At 44.8% G+C, this 27,764-nt stretch overlaps 1 protein-coding gene across 5 annotated transcripts in view; it reads right to left on the bottom strand.

The window, feature by feature from the left end:
* The window catches only part of ABCB5 (ATP binding cassette subfamily B member 5), a 49,957-nt gene extending 31,457 nt beyond the window's left edge, over positions 1–18,500 (bottom strand). The window contains exons 1-6 of one of the 5 annotated variants that reach the window (XM_080974583.1): positions 18,416–18,500; positions 5,214–5,307; positions 3,928–4,006; positions 3,797–3,842; positions 2,379–2,526; positions 532–592 (exon numbers count right to left, since the gene is read on the bottom strand). In XM_080974583.1, the coding sequence (XP_080830709.1) occupies positions 532–592; positions 2,379–2,526; positions 3,797–3,842; positions 3,928–4,006; positions 5,214–5,250 (371 nt within the window). In that variant the 5' untranslated portion in view covers positions 5,251–5,307; positions 18,416–18,500. Of the gene's footprint in view, positions 1–531; positions 593–1,510; positions 1,650–2,378; positions 2,527–3,796; positions 3,843–3,911; positions 4,007–5,213; positions 5,308–10,823; positions 10,942–11,103; positions 11,189–18,415 lie in introns of those variants that run through there. The other 4 variants (XM_080974582.1, XM_080974584.1, XM_080974585.1 and 1 more) reach the window with 4 other exon arrangements.
* Positions 18,501–27,764: the final 9,264 nt, after the last annotated feature.

The following is a 27,764-nucleotide window of genomic DNA, read 5'->3' as shown; positions in this document are numbered from 1 at the left end:
CAATCAAGCCGTATATGAATTCTGTTAAATAAAGGAACACAATGTGCTTGAGAGCAAGATGAAAGTCCATGGAGGGTAAATCTGTAATTGGCTACCAGCCATGATGACTATACATTACCTCATAAATCAGAGGCACATGTTTCATAGTACCTATGTTCAATCATTTGAAGAGTACTCTTTGGAAGAAAGACCCATATATCCTTCATGTCACTCTCATTATTAGAAGAAAATTCTTAACTAATGTTTTAATATACTTTTTCAAGGTAATTGGGGGGGTTATATCCAATGCTGGTCATATTCTTTGGAATAGACCCACTGAAATCAAGTTTATGTTGTGAACCACCCTGATACCTGTGGGTATAGGGTGGTATACAAATTTAATTCAACATCATCTGAATAGCTGTCACTGGGGAACAACTGTGGGAAGAGGGATGTGACTTCGCAACCAGCATCTGTTGGGTCTTTAGTCTTCTTATGTTTTTAAAGTCAGCCATAGCTCAGTTAAAAAATAATAATTGGATAGGTCCTTACACAGCCATTTCGTTTTCTATATCTGAAGGTGGACATCCTGAGATATTAGCTAGTGCAGCTTCTGCAAAAGAGAAGGCAGTAGTTATAATTATCAGAAGAGGTGCTGCAAGATTTTCTGGCAATGCCATCTTAGCATTTTTACATGGCATTGCACGGCACTGTTAATTATTACTTGACTTAACAACGAAAAGTCTCAAGTAAAGAAAGATTAAGAGTTGCAGGCATTAAGCAGCTAGCCGGTTTCTAACCTTCAGACCTGATCTCTTCATGATGTAGGCAACTTTCCTAGGCATTTTAAAAAATATGTCAGTGTCAATAAAACATGCATTCAGTCCATGAAGGACCAAGCATGGCACGTTAGTTCCATTTAATGTTTCCCAACTTAACGTAACTGGATTTAACAGAAGCATATGACTGTCACACAGCCACTAAGTAATACTAAACCCACAACCCCTCCATGGGAAAGTCGCTCATGAAAAAAAGGAAAAATAAAATTGAGAGTTGTTGTTTTTTAAGCACATAGCATTTGGAACCTGGGATGCAGGTGGAGCTGTGGGTTAAACCACTGAGCCTGGGGCTTGCCAATCAGAAGGTTGGCGGTTCGAATCCCCGCGACGGGGTGAGCTCCCATTGCTCGGTCCCTGCTCCTGCCAACCTAGCAGTTCAAAAGCATGTCAAAGTGCAAGTAGATAAATAGGTTTTTGCGTGCGCTGGTTTGCCAGAAGTGGCTTTGTCATGCTGGCCGCATGACCCGGAAGCTGTACGCTGGCTCCCTTGGCCAATAAAGGGAGATGAGTGCCGCAACCCCAGAGTTGGCCACGACTGGACCTAATGGTCAGGGGTCCCTTTACCTTTATTTGGAACCTGTTTGACACATGTGGCTTTTTCATCCCTCCCCCCCCCCATCCTATATATCCTTACATCTCTGCTAATGCATTCTTTTAGTATGTAGACATCTAAGTATGAAACACGCAATTACCCAAACACATGAGATCCATTTTCAAGCCACATTGTCCACACTGTTGAAACTGATGCCCAAGTGGACCCTGATTTGTAGGCCGGATCCAGTTGCCATGACTGCCAAACAGTAGCCATTTGCTTCTCCCAAGCTAAACTTCCTGTTAAGCAGCAATGGGGAATCTCTGGCCCTTCAGAAGTTCTTGGACTTCAACTCCCATCAGCCCCAGCCAGTGTGATCAATGATCAGAGGTGATGGGGTTTGTAGTTCAAGAATATCCAGAGGGCTACAAGTTTCTCATTCATGCTGTCAAGATTTAACCACTTCAGCAAAGGTTCATTTATTTTATTTTATACTGAGTGCTTGGAGTAGCCTTTGCTTGATTACAGTTCATCAAGATTATGAATGTAAATGGGGGGGGGGAGGTGAATACTGATCTCTAGCATTTTAAAGCTCTGTGTTCTCCAATAATATTCTCAGTCGCCATATCTAGAAACTCAAGAAGCCCATAATATTCATATATTCTCTCTCTCTCTCTCACACACACACACTGCTTTTCCCCCTAAAACAATGTCTAGGGGTACTCTCATTTTCCTGCTCATATTGAAATATTGCCCCACAATGAGACCAAACTTAGATTCACAAAACATTTAGGGGTATGTGTACCCCTGTGTCCCCCCCCCCCAGAAAAAAGCACTGTGTGTGTGTGTTTATGTCTTATATTTATGTTATTTTTCTTTCTCATTATCCTGTGTATGACTGTAACACAGAATGCATTGATGATGATATGATAAAACAGAAAAGCAAATTAAAAATATATTAATAATAATAAAAAAGAAACTCAATAATCCGAAAAAAGCACAGATGGGGCAAACTTAGTGATTTTTACCTGTAACATTATTGAGACTGGTCGACACAAAGCTGTTTGTCATTTCGCCGAAGACGATGATTAAAAGTGGCTGTCCAGTTCCAGCTGCAGCAGCTGCGATTAACCCCACTATCATTAAAGTAATATCTAGCCCATCTGCAAAATGAAACTAAATTGAGAAAGAAAAAACAGGAGGAATCAGGTGAAATTATGGCAGAATGTGTGTATATATGTGTGTCTCTGTGTATATGCCCGTATGTATGTACACACACATCATACTTAGTCGGCTGCTGGGCTTTCTTTCTGTTCTTCCTACCCTACTGGTGCTCTTCGTCCGCTTATGCAGAACAGACCTTTGTACCCTCCAACATTTCTCTGATGAAAATAGGGACATTCTATTGTAATTTTTTATTTATTATTATTATTATTATTATTATTATTATTATTATTATTCCCTCCATCTGGGCAGCTTCCAACATATACAAAAACATAATAAAACATTAAACATTTAAAAACTTCCCTATACAGGGCTGCCTTCAGATGTCTTCTAAAGGTTATATAATTATCTAGCTCCCTGACATGGGGGGGGGGGGTCACATAATTCCATACCCACCAACATTACTCTGATGAAAATAGGGACGTCCTAAGGAAAAGCAGGACATTCTTGGATCAAATCAGAAACCAAGATGGCTTCTGTAAATCCTGGACTGTCCCTGGGAAACAGGGACACTTGGGAGGGTCTGGACCTTACGTCAGAAAGGCCTCTCTCCAGCTGAGAATTTTCAGTCATCATTTTAACCTTCTCTCTCATGGTTTCTTTGTTCCCATTGCTCTCTCCATCTCTTAGCAACTGGGAGTTGATCGACAGCCCACCTTTCTCTTTTAGTTGACTAGTTCCTCACACTAGGTCAGGCATATCCAAACTTGGCCCTCCAGCTGCTTTGGGACTACAACTCCCATCATCCCTAGCTAACAGGACCAGTGGTCAGGGATGATGGGAATTGTAGTCCCAAAACAGCTGGAGGGCCGAGTTTGGGGATGCCGGCACTAGGTATTCCAAATCTCATTTTGAAGAAAAAGAGACATGGCTAGTTGTCTTCCTCATATTTTGTATTGTAGGATCAAGAGCAGGGCTTGGGCTCATATATTTCCTCATCACTCTTCCCCTGAAACAGAGCTTTCCATACCTGGCCCTCCAGGTATTGTTAGGAGTCCCATCAGTCCCAGCCAGAATGACCAATGGCCAAGGATGAAGGGAGTCCAACAACATCTGGAGGCCACCAGGTTCCTGTGGGTTATGTTGTTTGTGCTATGGAGGAAATGGGGAAGGGGTACATGTCTCTGAGTGATGCTCCTGATGTCACCACATTTGTAGATGTGAGGAAGGTACACATCTGAGCCAACCAAAGAAAATGACAAAGGCAAAGAAGCATACTGACCAGCTCGAAAAAGCCAACTGCCTTCCCTTTCTTCTCATTTTTCTTTCTGAAAAGTTTTGAACAGAAAAGCAAGTTAGCTGTGGTCATTTGTGGAAAATGAAAGGCATCAAAGTACATAAGGAAAAACCTACTTTTTCTTCTTCTTTAAATGGCCATTTGGTGTAGGTTCTTCATCCAAATGGAAAGAAGGGTTGTCATAGGCTGGAGGTTCTGTTGATGGGAAAGTCAGTTGGATTTCATAGAAATAGTTGGGTTGGAATCCAAAGAATTCGCTTGAAACTTTATTCAATTCTCCAGGAACACGCTTACGTTTGGCAGGTGCCAGCCCCATACCCTAAACACATCTACAAACTATATAAACCTATTTAACTCCATACTACTGACTCAGGCTGAAATTCTAAATATACTTACTTGGAAGCAGGACCCGTAGAAATTAGTGAGACCTGCTTTTCAGTGAATGTAGAGATTGGACTTGCAATAGGATTGCAAATTTTAGAAGCAAGTCCCTGAAATGCTCAATGAGTAAAAGAAATACTATAGCTATTAAATTTAAAATCAAAGCAATTGTTTCTATTACTGATGCAATAATTGATCTGCATTGTGCCTGAAAATGCAGGCAATTCTTTCTGTTGTACATTAATGAAGATTAATTGTTGCACTGTGAAAATGTTCCCATTTACCAACAAGTCTGAAAACACGTTAGATTTTTATAGAGACACCTTACTAATATGTGTAAAACAAATGAAATAAGGAATGCTCCCCTTGCAGTACACATCATGTGCCAATGAGGTGATTTAAAACATATGTTTTTTCCCCACTAAACATTTTAAAAATAATGTTTTAATTTGCTAATGAGTTCACAGGCCTTCACCAATAATATCTCAAGAAGATTTCAGTAGACTTCCACCCCCAACCCCCAAATGCATTATTTTCTCAACAAAAAGTATTTTATTATTTGGAAGAAAGGTCATTGCAGGAACAGGTCTTTTGAAATTGTCACACCCAACAAGTCACATATGAGTCACATTATGAAGAGAAGCTCAGATCACTGGGTAGGTGGGAAAGTAGAACAATAGCTTCAAAATTGTCCATTTTAAGTTATTAGATGCAGACTGGAAATCTACACAAGTATTATGGCAAAGTTAAAACACATGTACTTCCACAATATTGTGAAAAATTGGCACAAGGGGTAAATAAAAACCAAATTTTGTTGTAATTACTATTAGCCACTTAATATTTTTTTTTTAAAAATGGGACTCAGAAATAAATATTTGGAGGGGGAAACAACAAAGTAGTTATAGCTGTTGAATGCAATTTCATGGCTATCCAAATTCGCAACACCTTGCCCTATTTTTATAACCATTCCTAAACAAAGGGATCCAAATATTAAGGAGTAACGAAATATATTACAACTTACCAGTTTTGGACACTTGATTCACTGTGTAATTTCTCATGGTTTTGTTCTATGGTCCCGTTCTATGGTAGAGAAGTAAATGGTGTTCACCCCAAATCTGTGTAAAAAGAGCACACTGATATAATATACTCATTTTTAAAACTGACGTTCATACATTTTATTTAGATCACCTTCATTTTTCCTTATTTCATTCTTTTTACATATTTGTATCATTAACACCCTCTGGACAGGATCAATACTGTATAATATAATGATTCTGATCCTTATTAAACACCGAGATGTAATTTTCATGGTTTATTTGTGGAAATATCTGCTTATTCAAATCGGGGAGCACATCAGAAATATGCAAAGGAAATGGTGTCTCAGAGTGCCAAAATTCTGACACGCTTTTTCCATACAAAAGGTGGCAATCACATACCATCAGCACTTGAAGTGTTTAAAGCTAAACCCCTAGTACAGTTATTATATGGGGCTCAGATCTGGACAGGTGCTCACCTTGGATCTACAGAAGCTGTTCAGTCTAAATTCCTAAGGCAATTTTTTCCTGTTCCATCCTGTGTTCATTGTGCTTAGAGGCTAACCTCCCCTCTGTTGAATTACAGATTTGGTGTAGGACATTTAATTATTGGCTTCGGCTAAATTTAAACCCCACTAGTCTACTACCCTTAATATCGCAGGATTGTCATGAGAGCACTTGGACTAAAATTGTCAACCAAAAACTTTATTTTTCTGGTTTAACACCGCAACTGTTATTAACACTGGGCTTCAGTACAGCAAATAATTTAATTAGACAGCACCTATATGATACTGAGAAACAGAATAATTTGGTCACGATAAGGAAATTTTGTATGATTCTTTTCCACCTAGCCATTTTGATACGTTGGCACCCTATTTGCAAAATTTAACAATTCCAAAATACAGACCCGCTTTCACTTATGCAAGATTAAATATACTGAATTCAGCTGTACTCAAGGGTTGATTTCAAAAATTTCTGCTGGAAAAGCGCTTACGTCCCTGTGGATATGGCAGTATTGAATCAATGGATCATGTGCTTCTAGCTTGCACTCTTTATAAAGATTCGAGGAGTGAGGTTTATACGCCTCTGCTACTGTTCAGGCCAGGTTGCTCAACCCAGTGGCAGAGCTAGCCGCTCCTGCACCTGGAGCGGCGTGGCGATCTGCCCACAGGGCAATTGGCATGGCGGCGCGATCCAATCGTGGTGAGACAGCACAATCCTCCCAGCAGGGAGCCGATCGTGGCGAGGTGGTGCAATCCTCCTGGCAAGGGGCCAATCGCAGCGATCCACCCAGGAGGGTTTTTGTCACCCCCCTCTAGGACGGCACCCGGGGTGGACCGTCCCCACCACACACCCCTTCATACGCCCCTGGCTCAGCCATTGCTACTGTGTCCTTTCTTCTAGCAGATTAAGTTATTCAGGTGACAGCAAAAAATGCAAACTTTTCAGCAGGGGCAATTAGAATAAGATCTATTGTTTGGTTATGGATGTTAAACCTCCAGAATGTATGTTGTATAGTTAAGTTTTTACCTCTGTCTTCAGTACATTGTATTTTATTTTATTGCTATGGCTAGTGGCTGATGCAAATAAAGCTTCTTCTGATTCTGGTTCTTTCTTTAGACCATATTATTGCACACCACCCCAATCTCTGAGTGGCGTGGGATTGGAGGGCTTCTAGGTGCTTACCCAGGGTTTGTGTTTCCTTTTAGAAATGAGGCACAGTGGAGACTGTGGTGTCATTATGATATATGGTTTATTTACTCTTATCTACAACCTGAGCCTACAGTGGAGCATTAGCATCCCAAAAGGGTCTTGTTTCTCCCATAGCCACAGCCTTGGATTCCACCAAAATTCAAACACTGTGTTCCGACTCTGTCTCCAGCTTGTTGCTTTTTCTCTGGTTCACATCGCAGTCCCAAAACTCTTCTTCAAACTCTGTTTGTCTAGGTAGGGCCCCCCCTTCATTTGCCATCTCACACCTAGCCCCTTAATCCTGTGTTCTCTTAATAATGGACCATCACAAAGGCGATCACCTCATCAGGAAGCAAGGCTGGCTGGTATTTTAACACTTGCTGGTTCCAGGGGTTAAAAAGGTCTCAACTTCCCCCGCAACTCATAATACTATAACTACATCACAATTTCGACAACAGCTATTAGGCAAGGAAAAAGCCTATAAAAACACAACAATATACTCTCCACATATTTGTGCTGAACAGACAAGTTTGCACTATTACCTTTATTAGCACCAATTCATTTGGTTGTTTATTTGTTTTTAAAGACTTTAAGATTGCCTTTGTAGTTCTGAACTAGCACATAGAATCAGACCTGAAAACAAATTGGAGGCTATTGATGGGAAAGTGAGTGCTTGCTTTCCCTCTGGAGAGCTCAACAGCTGCTCCTGGGCAGGCCTTGCCTTGAAATCTATTTAAAGAGAAAGAAAGGGGAGGAGAACAAAGTGAGGATGGAGAGAAGGAGGAGTACAAGCCAGAGCCTCGGAGGGGAAGGGAGAGCAAGGAGGCAAGGACGGAGCAGCCACTTTGTAGCGGGCCTCGAGATCTCACATCTGTACACACTCCAATTGACAGCAAAGAGGGATAATATTTGCAGACCTCCCCCAAGAAGGAAGGGGGCTGGAGGAGGTCATCTAACTGAAATGAATTTCCTCACGATTCCAAAAAGAAAAGAAGAATCAGCCCATGAGAAAGAGAGCAGACCCCCACTTACACAGCATTATGTCCTGAACAGCTCCACTTGGATCTCTTTCTGTGGCACTTACTTCCAAGTAAGAGTGTCAGAACATATCTCAATCCTAAGCACAGTATTTGGGACTCAGTTCTTTGAGAAAGAGTGAGTTTCTGCAATAATACGTCTAGGTGTAAAAGGCAAATCGGGACACTTCTGTTATTTTGACCTAAGTGATTTGTGGATCACTAATCACCATGCCTGGCGTGCTCTGGTCCATGGGGTCACAAAGAGTTGGACACGACTAAATGACTAAACAACAACAACAACAATCATCATGTAAAAAATACAGTACTATAGAAATTGATTAATGGTCTAATAGACCACCTGCAATAACAACAGCAGCAGCAGCAGCAACAACAGTAATAATAACAACCCCTTTGGGAGGGGAGCCTTAATCTGGTGCTGCCAAATGAGACGTGCAATCTCATCTTGGCGAGGATTACAACCTACCTGAGACCCAGAACGTTCCCTTCCCCCCTCCAGGAGGGCAGTAAATTTCAATTTAATTTTCTTACAGAGAAAATCTTGGCCAATGTGCTCTCTTGCAGAGGGTTCCTAACTGGGGGTTTGTCTTGAGTGTGGCCTAAACGGTGGTTTCAATAGGGCTAGGAAAGATGGGGGACAGAGGGCTTATTCACACAGAATCAAGGGCAGATCTGTGTGTGCCCTGGTTGAAACTCAACAGAAAGCCTGCGTCCCAAACACCTAATAGTTGCCACATGCACACCTTTCCGTGTCAAAGGCTGGGATCCCAAACACACTTACTGGGGATATGAAACATGTGCCTGAATGGTAAGGGGTTCAGTACTGGACTGGTGGGAGGGACTCAGTGTTAACAGTCCCAGGTTAGGGGGAGCAATACTTGCCTTGCCCCAGGTGCTGGCAAACCATGCTACGCCCACTGTCCTGTGATGCCCTATTGCACAAATGACACGGATTAAAGCAAAGGTTCTCAATCCAGCACCGCCTTCTGGAATGATCCGACAGATAGGAGGAGACTCACAAGTGAGTTTGCATTAAATTCCTGTCCTCAAATCTGGTACACAGTATCATGGGTTCATGGTATCAAATGTTTCTGGAGAATGAAGGGAATTATATTTCCCCTGTCCTTCTTGAAGTAAATGAAGTCCACCAGGGCCATCAAAGCAGCTACACTGTCAAACCCAGGCAAGACACTTATCAGTGTCATCCAAGAATGCCTAGAGTTGGAAAGGCCACCACTTTGGATGAGCAATTTGTTCAAGAATAAGGCCAGAAATTTGACCATGGACAATAGGGACTAGTGGGAGATGGGTTGGGGGTCAATGTGTTGTGCAGGAAACAATTGTTCTCAGCATACTCCCTTTAATAAGCAATTGCAAACAAATGCAAAAGCTTTTAACACATTATTGGAAAAAGTTAAGAAGTTGGGAGGCACCTGTGTAAGTGCAGGCATCCAAGATAAACAGATTCACATACATGAAAATATGTTTTAAGATAGCTTTTTCTTGGCCGAATCTTTTTTAGTACAGTATCTTGTATTTGCACTGTTTGATTTGTTTCAAAGTGTCTTTTGTATTTTATTATTGTAAATAGGTTTGGGAAACAGCTGAGTGTTTGAAGCAGTATATAAATATACTAACTAACTATAAAGGAATTCTGTCTTTTTCCTGTTTGCAGTTCTCTATTGTGTAAAATCATTCTACCATTTACCGATTCAGTTTGACATTTAGAATCCTGTTATTGCTGCGTAATATATCTGAACAAGTAGAAATTTTCAAGAGTACTCATTCTTTGGATTTATTCACAGTATAATTTATACAGAAAGGATATTCCCTTGATGAACACGTATCAGCGGCAGAAAAGGTGCTATGTGGCACCTTAAAGACTAAAATTTATCGCACCACACACTAGCCTTGAATCTATTTCTACCAGATGAAATTGTTTCATCTTTTAAGGTGACACAACATACACACACACACACTTTTCTGTTTATTTACTAATAAAGCTACTGTTCTAGAATACAACGGAGATTCTCCAAACCCAAATGGATTAGGGCAGGAAGTGACTTTGGATTGTTAGAGGCTACAAGAATAAGTTTAGTGTTACGGTTTAGACTTATTATAAGTTATTGTAAGTTTAAGTTAAGTCTGCTGCAACTGGATTTCTTACAGACAGTGACAATCCGGAATGTATATTGGATTTGTGACCATTATGTTCATTTGCCTTCAGTAGCAGTAAAGCTTTGCTGGATGAAATACAATTGCCTCGGGTCTATTTTTGGGGGGAAACCTGCAAAGTTTTTACTCTGCTAACTATAAGTCGGAGTTCTGGTCTGGATCAATATTGAGTAGAATTTCATGGATAACCAAATTCTGTTTCCCCTCAGGATAATGGGCTATTGTATATTAAAGGACATCGGGTTGGGGGTATCCCTGGGAGATAACTGGGATTATCCTTTGATTACCCTGACCCAAAGTAAGGACCTCGGGAAAGGGGAGGTGAAGCTGGAGAGATAGTTTGGAGGCAAATGCCATTGCCTCGCTCTTCCACCACTGCTGAAAGAATCCAAAGGCAGCAGGTTGTGCAGACATGTGTCAATCCATCCTGGGTGCATTGCTGAGGTGGGGCTTCTGCCCCAAAGGCAGAGGGGGGGGGGCCTCGTCACACACATTCTTAACTTAAATCGCGCGGGCGCGCACGGACAACCGCTTGGACGTGTGAGGATGTCTCTCTTACAAGTAAAGCCTCATTACTTTATTCTTTACAACGCGTTGCTAAAATCTGGCTTAAAAACCGAAACATTCTTAAGGCGGCAGCCCTGTAAAACCCCTTACCCGCGAGTAAGCCCTACTGATCTCACAGCAACTTACTTCAGAGTAGACACGCGCAGGCTTGCACTTGCCAAGCAGCCCGAAATCTCTAGGCTCCACCAGTCCTATAGGCACTTCCCTGGGGGTTAAGTGCCACTGAGTGGGACTTACTTCAGAGTAGACTCCTAAGATCAGAAAGGCAGAAACTGCGGTCCAAAAACTTTCTGGTCGGCTGAAGGAGTCTGCCGTCGGATGCAATGAGAGAAGCCTTCCAAGTGTGACCGCTATCCCTCCCCTCAACCTCCCCCCCCCCCAACATTGCAATCCTGCAGCAACTCACCTGGGACCCGATGGGGACCTGAGACGCCGCTGGCGCGCGGCAAGCCCAGGCGCTCCGGACCGGAATGCCTTCGCCTGGGGATGCAAGCTTCGCCTGCGAGCTGCGCCGCGTGAACGCCCCTTTGCAACTATAAAGGAGGCACGCCCAGACGGCTCTTTCGCCTCGAGGAAGGTTGCGTGACCTGCAGAATTCCCCTTAGCAACCCTAAAGCTAGGAAAAAAGGATGAAAAAAGAAAACCAGTCCGGAAGCAGATATATGCCTCTGTCTGGGTCTGTTGGGCTCAGTTCAGTGGCGAGCTCCGAAACGACTTTTAAAATGAAAATGCCATGTAAAATACTTGACGTATATAGGAGCAACTGACCCTCCTCCTGGTATTTTGAGACTGCCTGTAAAGTCAACAATAATTAACTTGGGCGCTGCAGAGACTTTCTATTTTTGTCCAGCTCAACTCAAACGTTGGTCCGGATTTATCCCACCCATCACAGGCTTCGCCAATCTGGTGCCCTCCAGATGAGCGGGACAGCTACAAAACACAGTTTTCTATGTAGTTAAGTCCTGAACCTGTACTGGAAGATCCTTTAAACATGGCTCCTGTTGACTAGAAGTTGCTCTTCTGCAAGCAGCGGCATCCTAGCTTGTGTAGTATTTCAATGGCCAAACCACATGAATGGGGATCGATCTGATCAATTGCCTGAGTGCCAATTAGGTATTTGGGACCTGGGATATCAGGCCCCACTGATCATTGTAATTGGATAATTTACATCAGGGGTCGCCCACAGAGGCTTTCACTGGCACCTTTGGCAACCTATTTTCTGATGGGTTTCTCCAGCGCTCTCTCAAAATTTGAGTCATGCACAAGGGTCCAAAAAGGCGGATAACCCCTGATTTACATGTTATGATGGCAGCATGGGAGCTTCTCCCAGGCAAGTGGCTTCCTTGTAGCTCAGGCAACTTTAAAATGCCCCTATCAGTTGTCATATATGGTTGTAAATATCTCAAGAACCAGCTTAAATGTAGAAAACAGCTCAGGAATGTCGTTCTTAAGTACAGCTTATGATCCGATTTATATACAGCACCAACCAAAATGGAAAGCCAGACTACACTGCCGTAGAACATGCATGTACCATAAATATAGACATAATGCATACATCCTTGCAAGGTCCATTCCGGGAATTCTTATTTTCAATTGTAAAGGCAGTTTAGAGCCCTGCGCTCTTTGGGCTGCTACTCTGATGAGGAAATGACAACACACCCTTGCCCATAACACCATTCCAAGCAACCTTAGTTGTTGCTACGTAAGTGAAGCTTGACCTTAGCTCTTCCAACTCTGACCATCACCGTTTTTCTTTGAGGATGACAGCATTCACTTCCTCTTTCTGCATAGCTCACGGTATGATTTGCATCATTTTAGAATTTTCGTCCAAAAAATAAAATAAAATACATAATTGTAGTGTACTTTGATGGCTTTGGTACAGCCAGCAGCTTCTTTAAAAAGCAGAGCAAAATTACCTTGGGCCTAGCTCTAGCTTGAGAAGACACTTGGCATGCTGTGAAGGGAATGCCTCTCATATCAAAATCAGTTACTTTGCTGCTTCTTGTGCAGATATTACTTGGGGCGGGGGGTTGGGGGGAGGGAGACACAAAAACCCAGAAGTGAGAAGCACAATCCAACTTCTGCTATCAGGGCCCCTGGGAGGGTTTATCTCCTCCTTTCCAGCAAGAACACTAGACTGTAAGCAGTTGCGGAAACGGTGTGGTTTGGTTGCAATATCTTGCAGTTTTTAACTTGATATTACTGCTGCCACTGAGGGAGGGAGGAGAAGAGGGTAAGATACGATATTGGTGTTTTTATTTCCCTACTCGATTAGCAAATTATTCTGCTGTATTTGTTGTATTTTTATCGCATTACACTAGTTAAATTGAAATGGGCTTTATTAAATGTTACACTTTGAAATCTCACCTGTTTGCTGGGGACAATATTTGCCTGCGCCGAGGGAGATGGAGGGGAGGAGGTATCCCCCCCAGGTCGTACACATTGTAGAGATTTATGCTGGCCAAGCACTTGTGTAAGGGGGTAAACTATTTCCAGGTGTGACTTTACGGATACTATTTGGCATTGAATTGTTGCTGCTATATGCCCAGAAACCTCACCAAAATGCTGGAAAGGATGCACCTCCACAGGTACATACCTCCACATGTGGTGGGAATGTCCCCAAATCCAACTCTTCTGGACATCAATCATACAAGAAAAATGCAAAAGAACTAAGCAAGTATTAGAAATCACCCCAGAACTGGCCCTACTAAACATCTTCCAAGATAATAATGCCTACTCACATCATGAAGAGCTCATAACACACCTACTCTCCACAGCCAGAAGCATCATAACCAGACACTGGAGAGACTTGTCAGGAGAATGCATGGACCAATGGTATCAAATAGTATGGGAAACAGCCTTATTAGAAAAAACTCACCAATAAACTGAAACTGACACAGGGACAAATAGAAGAAGCCTTCACTCCGGTATGGTTCTTCTTTATCACATACACAGTCCAACAAGACAACAACAAGAATCCCCCAACAGCATACGACTCAATCTAGCTAACCTGATCCAAACACAAACACACATCCCACTCACACACGAAAACAAAGTTCACCACAGCCAATCAAAAACAACCACCCACACCCTAGGCCGCCCCCAACCTCTCTCACTACCAAGGAAATACACCAAGTGAATAGTAAGAGAACCCACACAAGTGACGCTGAAACAAAACCCCACACATACACTAAGTAGAAGAATAGAGGCATCGCCACCCAACTCCACCCCACTCAGCATCCCCCCTCCCCCTCTTCCCCCCTCTTTTCTTCCTAACCTAACACCGTATGTAACACTAATGTCTCACAACAAATGAAACTGATCTGTAGAAAACGCTACTTGGAAAAAGAGAGACAATGCACGCATTTTTGTAAACTAAGAAATCTTTAAGAAAAATATATTAAAACAAAAATGGTTGCTGCTATGACTGCAATTTAAATTAAATGATGACTTATTTTGTGCAGTTTTATTAGTTCTTAGCTGCCTTGAGCTCCAGATCGCAGGAAAGGTGGGATGTAAAAATCTTGAACAGATGACTGAATAAATAAATAAGCAAAACACTACAGCAAGGCTGAGGCCAGCGTGACCTTAGCCATTGGCCAGAGCCTCAGCAGCTGCAGGCTGCTTGCTTCTCCTTTCCTTATCAGAAACAACTCTGTCCCAATTGCCAGCTGACAGAAGTCACCAGCAAGAAGGCTCAAGGGCACTGTCTCATTGCACAATGTTTAACAAAAACACAGGTAAGGAAATGTCAGTCTTTCTTCAGTTGGATCTGAATGCTGGTTTGCGGGTCACAAACTTACTGTCTCTGTGATCTCAGTTATCTGAATATGGAAACAGGCAATACAATATGTATGTAGCAAAGAGTAGATGCAAGAGCCACAGCTATTTCTATTTTTTAAAGAGTAGCTTGTTACTTGGCCTATAAAGAATGTCAAATGATACATATTATTGGACTGATTTAAAAATTCTGACCACAGAAACAAGAGAATGCTAAAGGCTGAGGTTCAGGTGTCAATGTATTCTTCCTTTCAGAGGACAGCCCTCTGTTTGAAGATCTGCTTAGGGGGTCTTTGAAACTACCCATCAACAGCGCCTAGAAGCAGGGGTGCAGGCCATTATGGCAGATGCATGGTATTTCAATTTAAATTGTAGCAATATTTCTAAAATTGAATCTGTGCATATAAATAAGGATACACAATTTTTATGGAAGCCATTATTTTAGCGATGTTGGAAGCAGAGTGATGTGTAAGCAGTCAAACAAAAAATGAACCCAACCTCTCTCTGTAGTCGGGTGATTTGTATTACATATATTCCTGAGTCCACAAGATCTGGCTGGCTGTGTTAGACTCCCTGTCAGACCTGAAGTGGGCGGAGCTGCGCCATTGGATATGGCTGCGTGAAGGTGCCCCATGTCCTCTAGTGTTCTGCTGTCAGAAAGCACCTCACACACCTTCAGGAAGGGACAGCCAACACCCCCACCTGCTTTTCTAGAGCATGGAAGGCTAATGGGATCGGTGTTGCTTATTTGGTCCTGCAAGGTCAAGGCATCTTCCACTAACCCAGAAATAGTACCTCGGGTTAAGAACTTTGCTTCAGGATGAGAACAGAAATCACGCGGTGGCGGCAGCAGGAGGCCCCATTAGCTAAAGTGGTACCTCAGGTTAAGAATGGACCTCCAGAACAAATTAAGTTCTTAACCCGAGGTACTACTGTACTGTATTAATTGTTCATAGATCTTTCTAACTCATGACTGACTAGAAATTTAGGAGTATAACTCAACCGCTTTCCTTTTTCCTAGAGCAAACAACACAAGCAATGTACTTCTGCATGGTAACAGTGTTTTGTTTGTTTACTAAAATAGGAAGTCTTCGACACCAAATGCTTTCTGTCCTGGCATTAGTCACATTTGGTTCAGCGCGAGTTTCTCCATCTTCTCTGCTACAATAGGTGAGAGGTATAACTATAGCCATACATTCTTTGAACCTGTGTCAAACCCAAAATTGATGGACATCAGCAGAGCTTAACTGATGAAAGAAAAAAAAATTAAAACAGTCAGGCTATCATAAATTTAAAAGATTAAGGCAGCCTTCAGGACAATGTAGGCTTCCAAAAGCAGTCTTGCCAAGTTCCTATAAATGTTCAGTTAACCCTAACTGCCTTCTCTTTGGATGATGTTATTAAAGCATCCAACACACAAAAGCCCCACATAATGCTGTTTTACTGCACTGTCACCATGGCATTCCCATTTTACCAAAGACAAAACATCCAGGGCTTTCACAAATGGGTAGAATCATCTTCGTTTCCTGCTTCTCACCTTGAACAGCATCCTGATGTACAGAAATTAAATGGCAACACTTTCCCCATGCCAAGGAAAAGAACATTATGAAAAGCACAGGATGAAGCTTGAATTATATTATTATTTAAAAAGCCAAAAAAATAAAAATAAAAATGGTTTCAACTTTCCTATTCCTTCATCCACATTCACGAGATGATCCTTTTGAGCTCAGCATTAATTAATCCAGATTGTATGTGCAGTCACTTAGAATTCTTACATCTATACGTGTTCACTGAAAGGGCTATGTATATATGACACATATTCTCTTCCTTCCAACAATAAACCAGAGTGTTAATAGTAGGAAGGGAAAACCAGTCCATATTTAGTGAGCCTTATTCATGAGATTTGATGGGTCCTTATATGTCTATATGTGAGGGTCAGAGCAGAGCCTAGTTATATAGAATCATAACATTGTGGAGTTAGAAGGTACATCCAGGGTCATCTAGTCTGCAGTTGTTGTTGCTGTTTAGTCGTTTAGTTGTGTCCAACTCTTTGTGACCCCATGGACCAGAGCACGCCAGGCACTCCTGTCTTCCACTGCCTCCCACAGTTTGGTCAAACTCATGCTGGTAGCTTCGAGAACACTGTCCAACCATCTTGTCCTCTGTCGTCCCCTTCTCCTTGTGCCCTCCATCTTTCCCAACATCAGGGTCTTTTCCAGGGAAACTTCTCTTCTCATGAGGTGGCCAAAGTATTGGAGCCTCAGCTTCATGATTTGTCCTTCCAGCGAGCACTCAGGGCTGATTTCCTTAAGAATGGATAGGTTGGATCTTCTTGCAGTCCATGGGACTCTCAAGAGTCTCCTCCATCACCATAATTCAAGAGCATCAATTCTGCAGTACAGGAATCTAAATTAAATCATCTGTGACAGATGACCGTCCAACCTCTGCTCAAAATCCTCTAAAGAAGGAGTTTTGCAATGAAATTGCAAGTGACTCCTAATTGCAGGGAAAGAACCTCTGTACCCACAACTTACAAACATAGGAGCTTCATACCACCATTTCATAAACACAGATAGGTTGGGAGAGCAGGAGAAGGGACAATCCTAATTCCTACTCCATAGCAGCCTTAAGTATATGCCCTCTGTATTTTTGGTAACGACACTACAACCTAATCTACCTCACAGGGATGCTGTAGGATAAAATGGGAAGGAGCAGAACTAGGGTCGCCATGTGCAGGGCCATCTTAAGGATATCCGGCGCCCTGGTACAAAGCTCCCTCCGGCACCCCCCCCCATTCCCCAGAGTTTTTTTTAGGGAGGACAGCGCTGCTGGCGGGGCTGGAGGAGGCGGGCAGCGGCTGGAGGGCAGCTCCTCCGGTGGGGAAGAGGCGGAGGCTGGACACGGCACCCCCCCCAGCTCAGCTGGCCGCTTCGTGCCGTGGTGGCCACGGCAGATGGAGGCTCTGGGCACAGCGCTGCTTTGGCGTGGCATGGCAAAGGTGGGCGAGGGTGGCGAGCTGATGCCGGGGGGAGCCACGTCCAGTTTCTTCTCTGGCGCCCTCCAGAACTTGGCGCCCTGCCACCTTACGCAACTAGCCTCTATGGGTAAGATGCCCCTGGCCATGTGTCCACTTTTTCCAGGACACGTTCTATTTTTGCAGGGGTAAAATTTGAGACAAATTGCATTTATTTGCTTCGAATGGCCTTCATAGAGTCCTCTTTTTTTGTTCTTCAAAATATGGCAGCACTAACCTAGAGCTCCTTGGATGAAAAATTGGATATAAATGCAGCAAACAAGCAAATAAAACGACATCAATGCCCTCCAACCTTCCCCTCCTGATCCTCCACTCCAAAGAAAGAGAATGAAAGCATCAGAAAAAGTCTTCTTTAAATGGGAAGTCAGAAAGTTTGAAAGGTTTAGAAGTATGCAGAAAGGCAAGTTTTAGAGGGTCAACTATTTTGGGGGGGGGGTGTTACATCTGAGTTAGCAAATAGTTCATGATCTGATGTAAGCTGAGGGTGCTTTCAGCTTATATTTCTTGAATAGCAACTCCTTCTCCCGCCCCACAGTGCTGAACCAGAGAAGAGTTTCAAAAGAAACTTATAATATCTCACCAGGAAATCTACTGTTCAACACGGGGAAAGTTAGAAACCACACTGTCTGAAGTATATATTCTGTGTAGAATATAAAGTTTAGATTCTGGCCACAACCCCTGCGCTAGAAACAGGGAGGGCATGGAGTCCTTGACAGAATATGGAATGTGTATCTTTAAAACTGGAAGATGAATAAATCTACTTTTGAAACATGAAAGAGTAAGTGCTGCAACAATAACACAAAGTTTTTAAAGAGTTATCCAACACCCCCGCAATTCATCCCACCTGTCAGTATTTACTATTGATAGTTCTGACTTTCTGGTAACCGCCCCCCCCCAGTCTTACCTTTTTGGGATGGCTCCTTAGCAAGGGTTCTGTTTGCTCCTCAGAGTAAACAAAAGCGAAATCTTGCAGAGGTGGAGTTAGCAGCCTGACATTTCACACACAGGAAATCCTGAGGCACATTTTGAACTCTAAATCCTGTGTACCATATTATAAAACCATTGTGTTATTACAGTATACTTTGGCCCAGAGAACAAATGCACTGCATCTTTTAAATCAACAAACATGGCGTGATATTTCAGTGTCAATGAACTTAGGGAGCTAGCTAGAACTTTCACAGGCTGTGGCACCCAGCTACCAGATTCAGAGGCACCAAGATGACTCTAAGATGCCAGGCCAGTATAAACACAATACTTTCTCAAGGAGGTTATAAACATAAACATAAGCATACAAACCCAGGAAAAAGGCTAACAGCGGAAAGATATGTTTAGGAATTTGACTACAGAACAGAAAATAACAAAACTAGCTTGCCTCACCCTTATACTAAGCATCAGAGTCATGGATTCCACTAAACCAGTAATTGGCATACAGACACACATAGGTGCTGAAATCCACAATCCTCATCCAATTGGGGGCCATCTGACCAATGTCAAAGACCATTTTATGCACACACGCACGCGCGCACACACACACACTCGACTGGATACAGGAGTGTAAGTTTTACTTAGCTGATCAGGGCATGGGGGCAACCTTCCCAGCCCCAGAGGGTGTACATATGGGTTGACCACGCAGCCAATTTCTTCAGTCTTGGTGATCTTGATGCCATCTTGCATTAGGCACTCACAAGTGGAAAAGTGAACTAATTAATGGAACTCCTCCTCAGGGAATACAGTACCCAGCCATGGGAGAAACAGGACTTTCCTGGAGTGTAATGCTGGAAGCCCCTCCATTGTGGGCTCAGGTTGTATATATGTGTCAATAAACCACATATCCTAAAGACACCACAGTTTCTGCCTTGCCTCATTTCCGAAGGAAACATGAACCCTGCATAAGTGTTTTGACCTCTAGAATCTCACAGCACTCAGGGATTGGGGTGGCATGCAACAACCTGCCCAACTGAAGGTCTGTGGATCTGGTGGACAGCAACTGGGTGATGTTTGTTAGTGAAAAGTGGACTTCAGTTGTAAATTTCCACGAACATTTTGCAAACAATTACAGTCGTGTTGTTATTTTAGAAAAATGAAACAATTAGTCGAGACATTTGCTAATATTTAAGTTCACAGCATGAGAAGTGCCAAGGTATGTTAGCAGCCGCTCCAGTTTCTAGCCACAAGTATTAATGCCAACATAGCAGGAGCTCAATTACTGGGGCCAAGGGCAGCTTCCCAGTTATGCACTTGCATTAGTCTGATTCACTCAACAATGTGGTTGTGCACTGACAACTCGGGTTATTGCTTTTTATTAAAAAAAAAACAACTCAAGGTAGCAGCAGCTGATGGAACCTTCCTTAGTGGCCTATGGCTTCACAGCCAACCTTCTAAAGTAGCACATATGCTCTGCATTTTTCTCATGTGGCTGCTTGCTGGTTTATTGTTTTATTGCTGCTCCCGTAAACTTGTCATCAAGTCCACATCCTGAAAGTGCTCCTATACTTTATCACCATCATATTTTATATACTCATTTCTAGAGGGGAATTCCACCAAATATAGCTTCTACCATCATTCCAAAATTGCGCCTAGAATAGCTCCGCCAGTCATTTACAAAACATTTAAGGAAACTGGAGCATATATACAAGAATATGGCAGAAGGGAGAAATAGATACTGTTTCTTATATTTCTCCCTTCTGCCATATTCACCTATGTATAATATGCTGTTGATTTCTATTTGCTGCTATTATGCTTATGGTATATGTATGTGTGTGTGTGGAGAATTAAACAAAAGCTATAAAAGCTCAATCTGCTCAAAATTTTTCCATTTCAGCTGCTGATTCAGAGAGAAATGACCACAAACAGGGACAGGTTTAATGCATGAAAACCCTTCTTTTCTCCAAGAGAAAGCAAAAAAGCGAATCAGCAACCTTAGAGCTTTTTAAAAATCAAGAAAGAAGAAAGAACAAGGATTGAGGCGCTGAGTGCAATCTCCTTTTGATCCCTGTTCACTCCCCACCTTTTCTCATTGAAATTCACTTCTCTTGTTGGTAAATGTCAAATAAGACAATACTCCTGTAAAAGACATTTTATTTTACTTTTATTTAAAGATTTTTTGGGAGTGACATATTCCCAAGCCGTACAAACAGGGCTTTTTTTCCAGCTGGAACTCACCAGAATTCAGTTCTGGCCCCTCTCAGATGGGCACCATTGCCATTCTAAGAGAAGAAGGGAAGTGTTCATGGTGAGTTCTGGCACTTCTTTTTCTAGAAGAATAGCACTGCTTATAAGGAGTCTCATGACGGTCACTCAGAGCTGCTAACCAGCCTCTTATCTTTACCCTGGAACCTGATTTCAGCTGGACTAAAGCCTTGCCAAGCCTTCTGTTCTCATGCTCCAGCAGGGGGTCCAGGCAGACTGAGGCATGCCAACCCTTAAAGCAGATATTCAGGACTGCTTGCCAGGCATGGCCCAACTTGGCACTCCAGCTGTTTGGGGACTACAGTTCCCATCATCCCTGACCACTGGTCATGTTAGCTAGGGATGATGGGAGTTGTAGTCCCAAAACAGCTGGAGGGCCGAGGTTGGCCACGCCTGGCTTAAACAATGACCCACAGTTTCCTTGATCAAAGTTTGCTTCCATTCCACTCCACAGTTTGTGGCATTATGACTTTAACCGTGCAGGCAGATTTGCCCCAGAAATTGAGCTGAGTAACATACCCTATCTTCTTTCGTGTTTATACTTATTATCTGTGCTGCATGTATATTGCACCCTTCTTACTTCACAAAATTCAGGTTTTGCTATGGCTGGGCTCTCATCTGGCCACTGACTATATCCAGCCCTAATTAGTTTCAGCATGATTGCATCATGCTAGATTTTGTTCTTGTACAGAATTGTCCTTGCAGGACATGATCATTCCCCTTTGCTCAGAAAAAGAAAAAAATCTTAATTGTCTTCAAGGAAATGTATACAATACATACACTGTAGGGAAGGTTTAACTAGCAAAATAAAAGAATCTGGCTGCTCTTAGGAGGTCATTGAAGTTTACACTTCAGGGCAGCGCATGATTTGCAACTTTTCCTAGGTCAATGTAGTTTACTTCTTACCATAAAAGGAGAGGAATGGAAAGACCTTGTACCTACAGAGAATGGAGAGAGCTAGCTCAGCAAACACATGAACAACATTGCCCATCTTGTATTTCCACCAGGGTCTATCAATCATGTTTGCCCAGGGCTTCTGAGACATCAAGGTTATCATCATAGTGAAGACTTTAAATATAATCTTAGGTGACTAAGATGCAATCATGCAATACTAGTTGCAAGATATAATCATGATGACAACAACATAGCTGGGCTGCATCTTACACAGGGGTTTGGCTCCAAGGGTAATGCATATAGCAAAAATTGCATATGGCAAAAATCGTGTTAACCTTATGTGATGGGATGATGAGCTGCTTGTGCGTAAAATCGTATCCCCTCAGAGTTTGTTCAAGTCCACAAACCTCTGTCTGTGACGGAGCCCCTCAGACATGGCTCCTCTAGTCACTAGCAGATTCCGACAGTGGTTGCTTTCGGAATCGCTTCCAACATAAAAGCTCCTTAACGGAAACACGTCTTCTGGACTCTCTGCGTGACAGTTTCCGGCGAGGAGTGGGTGTCCCTACAGGAGGTCCTGAAACCTCCCCACTGTTTTCGCTGGAAGTGTCTCTGAGCCATCCCTCCAGCTCACTTTCCCTCAGCTCAGCTCCTCTCCCCCTACTGGTTCCCTCTTCAGCTGCTGAGTCTCTCCCAACCTGTGTGAGCCCTTTCACCTCCCTTCCTTCCGATGGCAGTTCCCTGACATCCACCTCCCCTCCAGGGCCCCCTTCACCCCCTCTCGCCCCCTCCTCTACGGGCGGTGAGGAGGCAAAACCCCGGAATGAACTTCCTTCATCTTCCGATGTCTCGAACACTTCTCTCCACCTGTTGCGGTTCCTGGTCTCGAAGTACTCCTCCTCCTCAGAGTCCATCTCCCCTTCCCCTTCCGAGTCCGGGAATCCTTCCAACTCCTCCTCCTCATCGGTGGTCCCAAAGTATTCCCTCCGGAACCTCTCCACAGGCTGAGGTTTCCTTGGGAACCTTTGATGGAACGTTTCTATCAATACCTCGTCATTGATATCTTCGGCCATTACCCAAGTGTTTTCTGACTCCGGTTCTCCTTCCCACGCTACCAAATACTCCACCTGATCCCCCTTCCACCTGGCGTCGAGGATTTCTGCCACATGGCTGCTGCATTCTCTTTCTTCTATGACTGGTCCCCGAGTGGCCATCCCTTCTCGTCCCCCCTCGTACGGTGACAGTAACGACCTGTGAAATACTGGGTGCAGTTTCATGTGGTTGGGCAACCGGAGCCTGAAAGCCACTGGGTTGACCTGTTGAATGACCTCAAAGGGACCCAATCTCCTGGGTCTTAATTTCTTACAACCTCCTTTGAACGGCAACCCTTGGGTTGACAGCCACACCCTATCTCCCACCCTTATGGTTTCACCTTCCCTTCGGTTCTTGTCTGCCTGCCTCTTGTATTCTTCCTTCGCCCTTTCTAAGTTGAGTTGGAGCTGACGATGGATTGCTTCCATTTCTTCTACAAAATGCTCGGCTGCCGGGACGCTCCATCTCTCCCCTTCTCCCCCTGGGAAAGCCCTGGGATGACACCCATAATTAGCCAAGAAGGGGCTCATCCCTGTGGACACATTCTCGGCATTGTTGTAGGCAAATTCCGCCAGCGCCAACTTTTCTACCCAGTCATTCTCTCTGTCATTGACATAACACCTCAGGTATTGCTGGAGGACACCGTTTGCTCTTTCCGCCTGCCCGTTGGTTTCAGGGTGCCGGGCAGTCGAAAAGTTGACCTCCACCTGCAGTAAGCTCATGAGCTTCCTCCAGAACCTGGAAGTAAATTGTTTTCCTCGGTCTGAGACCACCCTCAATGGCACTCCGTGCAACCTAAAAATGTGTTCTACAAATAACTTCGCTGTCTCTTCCGCCGTGACTGCATGCGAGCAGGCTACAAAGTGGCACATCTTTGTTAGTAGGTCTACCACCACCATGATGGCTGTTTTCCCTTTGGACTTCGGCAGATCAGTCATAAAATCTATCGACACTGCCTCCCAAGGTCGTTCTGGGGTTGGTAAGGGTTCTAATAGCCCCGCCGGCGCCCGCCTTTCCCCTTTGGCTCACTGGCATTGCTCGCACCCTCTTACATACTCACGTACATCTTCCCTCACCTTAGGCCACCAAAATTCCCTGGTGACCAACCACATGGTTTTGTGTTGTCCAAAATGCCCCGCCGTGGGGCTGTCGTGCAACTGCTTGAGTACCCTCCCCCTTAAGTCTCCTTCAGGGATATACAGTGCCCCTTTGTAATACAAAGCTCCATTTCTTTCCTCGAAACCCCCTGGTTCCTCTCCCTCACCCCTAAGACCTCTGAGCTTATTCTGGGCGTATTCATCATTCTCTGTTTCCTCTACCAGTTCTCTTTGTCCCACCAATGCCGCCCCACACACCCAGCGGTCCTCTGGAATGACATGTCTCTCTTCGGGTGCTCCCTCCCCCTCCAAATATTCAGGTTTGTGTGAGAGAGCGTCCGCCCTAATGTTCTCTGGGCCTGGCACGTAACAAATCTCAAAGTTAAATTTGGAGAACTCCTGGGCCCATCTCACTTGCCGTTGGTTGAGCACTCGTGCCGTCCTCCAATACTCTAGGTTCTTGTGGTCAGTGCACACTTGCACCTTATGTTGTGCGCCAATTAGCAGGTGCCTCCATCTCCGGAACGCCTCATGAATGGCTAGTAGTTCTCGGTCATACACCGTGTAGTTCCTCTCGGATTTGTTCAGCTTTCGCGAAAAAAAGGCACACGGTCTCCACTCTGACTCCTCCTTCCCTGGCTGCAGAAGCACCGCCCCAATCGCTCTGTCTGATGCGTCAGTTTCCACTCTCATCGGTTTTTGTAAATCCACATGCAGGAGTTGTTGTTCCGAGGCGAAGGCCCTTTTTAGTTCCTCAAATGCTCGCTCCGCCTCCTCAGTCCAAACGAACTTCTTCTTACTGCTGAGACAGTCCGTAATGGGCGCCGTCAGGTGGGCAAAGTTTCGGATGAACTTACGATAGAAGTTCCCAAATCCTAGGAACCTCTGCACATCCTTCCTTGTTTTGGGTGTTTTCCATTCCAGCACCGCCTGGACCTTGCCGGGATCCATGGCCAATCCCTTGTCTGACAGGCGATACCCCAGGAATTCCACCTCCTTGGTATGAAACTGACACTTCTCCAGTTTCACCCACAGCTGGTTGGCTTGCAGCCTGCTCAACACTTCTCTGACGTCTCTCACATGCTGCTCCTCATTCTCAGAATACACCAACACGTCGTCTAAGAAGGCCACACAATTCTTGTAAAGCAAAGGCCCCAGGACGTGGTTCATAAACGATTGAAAGCATGCGGAGCCTGCTTGTAGGCCGAAGGGCATAACTAAATATTCAAATGCCCCTAAAGGGGTGAACATGGTGGTTTTCCATTCATCCCCCTTCCTTATTCGTATCAGGTTGTACGCCCCCCTTAGGTCCAGCTTTGTGAAAATCTTTCCCTTCCGCACCCTTGTCAAAATGTCGTCAATCCTGGGCATAGGGAAGGCCACTGGTTCTGACACTGCATTTAAGGCCCTGAAGTCACACACCAGCCTCGGCTTGTTCGTGTTTTTTTTATCCACAAAAAACACTGGGCTGCCCCCCACCGCCCTGGACTCTCTGATGAACCCTCTCTTCAGGTTCTTGTCAATGAACTCTCTTAGCTCCTGCATCTCTCTGTCTGACATGGCGTACAGCTTGCCTACAGGGAGCTGTGCCCCAGGGAGTAAATTGATTTGACAGTCAAAGGGTCTATGCGGGGGTAGTTGGTCAGCTTCCCTTTCGCTGAAGACGTCGCGGAGATCTGCGTATTGTCGTGGTACCTTCACGTTCTCCATTACTTCAGTCCCTGCTAGGGTGGCTTGGGCCCCTGCCAAACCCTTTCCCTCTTTGCAGTGTTCTAAGCAATGTGCTGAACCAAAAGAAACCACTCTCTGATGCCAGCCCACCAGCGGATCATGTAACGCTAGCCAGCTCATCCCCAATATAATGGGAGCTCCTCCCAAGGTGGCCACATTAAACGCTATCAGTTCGGTGTGCCTTGCCACCTTCATTATCATTGGGACGGTCTGCAAGCTGACTTCTCCTCCCAACAGCTCCCTGCCATCGATCGTGGTCACCTGCAGGGGGTTGCTTAAAGGGATCGTCTGTATCTGGTGTTCAGCTGCAAACTCTTTGCTCATGAAATTGCAGGAGCTGCCTGAGTCCAACAGCGCCTTTATCTTTAGAGGGTGTCCGTTTGGCAGCTCTAGCGCCACTTCTATCACTAGGGCGGGTTTAGGAGGTTCTGGCGTGGGCACTTTCACTGCTCTTTGGCCTGGCTGCTGTGCCCCGACGGTGGCAGCCAGGCGTTGGCTTTTACTTGCTCCGGTATTTCTTCCTCTCTTCCCTCCACAGCTCCTACCATCCCTTGCCATTCCTTCCTCTGGGGGCAGACTCTGGCAAAGTGACCTGGCTGTTGGCAGAGATAGCATTTCCGGGCGCCTTTTCCCTCCTTCTTTCCCCCCTCACTGGGCTTTGAAACTGCGCGCGCACGCGCTGTTCCGATTTCCATCGGCTCTACCGGCGGGAAAGTTGGCTCTGGAATGTCTGGAATGCGGAACTCCTTCCAACGTTCCCCCTTCCCTTCCCGCCTCTCCAATGCTCTCGCCTCCTGGCGCGCTCCTATGGTCAGCGCTGATTTGGTCAGCTGGTCCATAGACTCCGCCCTGGGCGCCCGGGAAAGTTCGTCTTTCACAGCCGAAGAAAGCCCTTCTTCAAAGAGCATTTGAATGGGTTCCGCCGATAGATCCCACCCCAATTTATGGATCAACATGGTGAACTCAGTCCAGTACTCACGGACAGATCGGCTCCCCTGTTTGCAAGCCATTAACTGTCTGCGCACCACTCCCTGTTCAATATCGCTGGAAAACATCAGATCCATGGCGCGAAAGAACTTCATCGTGTCCTTTAGGACGTCACTATTCGCTGCCATCAGGGGTCTAACCCAGTCTCTCGCCCCCTTTTCAAGATGCCCAATCACGAAAGCCACTCGTGATTCCTCGTCAGGGAATTCATCAAACTGCAGATTGAGGGCATATTGCATCTCTGTCCGAAAGCCATGATAGTCTTTGGGCTCCCCCCCAAACTTCTGCACCAATCCTGGTACCTTTCTGGCGAGCTGGGTGGCTTTCCCCTTTTTGTCTGCATCCTGAGCCCTCCTCTCCTCAAGCCTCGCCGTCTGCAGCGCTAGCTGGACCTCCAACACCCGGTACCTTTCTTCCAGGCTTGGACCCGCTCCAGCTCCTGCTTCTCCGGTTCCGGCTGGGTTGCTCATGATGCCTTCTCCTGCACAAGCTGCTTTCAAAGACTGTCGGAATGCTGTGATGGGATGATGAGCTGCTTGTGCGTAAAATCGTATCCCCTCAGAGTTTGTTCAAGTCCACAAACCTCTGTCTGTGACGGAGCCCCTCAGACATGGCTCCTCTAGTCACTAGCAGATTCCGACAGTGGTTGCTTTCGGAATCGCTTCCAACATAAAAGCTCCTTAACGGAAACACGTCTTCTGGACTCTCTGCGTGACAGTTTCCGGCGAGGAGTGGGTGTCCCTACAGGAGGTCCTGAAACCTCCCCACTGTTTTCGCTGGAAGTGTCTCTGAGCCATCCCTCCAGCTCACTTTCCCTCAGCTCAGCTCCTCTCCCCCTACTGGTTCCCTCTTCAGCTGCTGAGTCTCTCCCAACCTGTGTGAGCCCTTTCACCTCCCTTCCTTCCGATGGCAGTTCCCTGACACCTTAGAACCACCCTGTGGCTAGCTAGCCTGCCTTCTATAAAGTAGTTGGTGGGGGGAAAGAGAGAGAGAACAATGCTACCTGTTCCAGAGCTGGTTTGTTGAACAGACCTTGCCTGGAAACAAGACTAAGAGCTTAAAAGTTATTTTCATGCCAGGTCTGCTTGGGCCTAAGGTAAAGGTAAAGGGACCCCTGACCATTAGGTCCAGTCGTGGCCGACTCTGGAGTTGTGGCACTCATCTCGCTTTGTTGGCCAAGGGAGCTGGCGTACAGCTTTCGGGTCATGTGGCCAACATGACTAAGCCGCTTCTGGCGAACCAGAGCAGCGCACGAAAACGCCG

The sequence above is a fragment of the Podarcis pityusensis genome, assembly GCF_964106645.2.
Source record: "Podarcis pityusensis genome assembly, chromosome: 12".
Lineage (NCBI taxonomy): Eukaryota > Metazoa > Chordata > Lepidosauria > Squamata > Lacertidae > Podarcis > Podarcis pityusensis.
The sequence above is the reverse complement of the archived record's forward strand: the minus strand, read 5'-3'. Positions and strand labels throughout refer to the sequence as shown.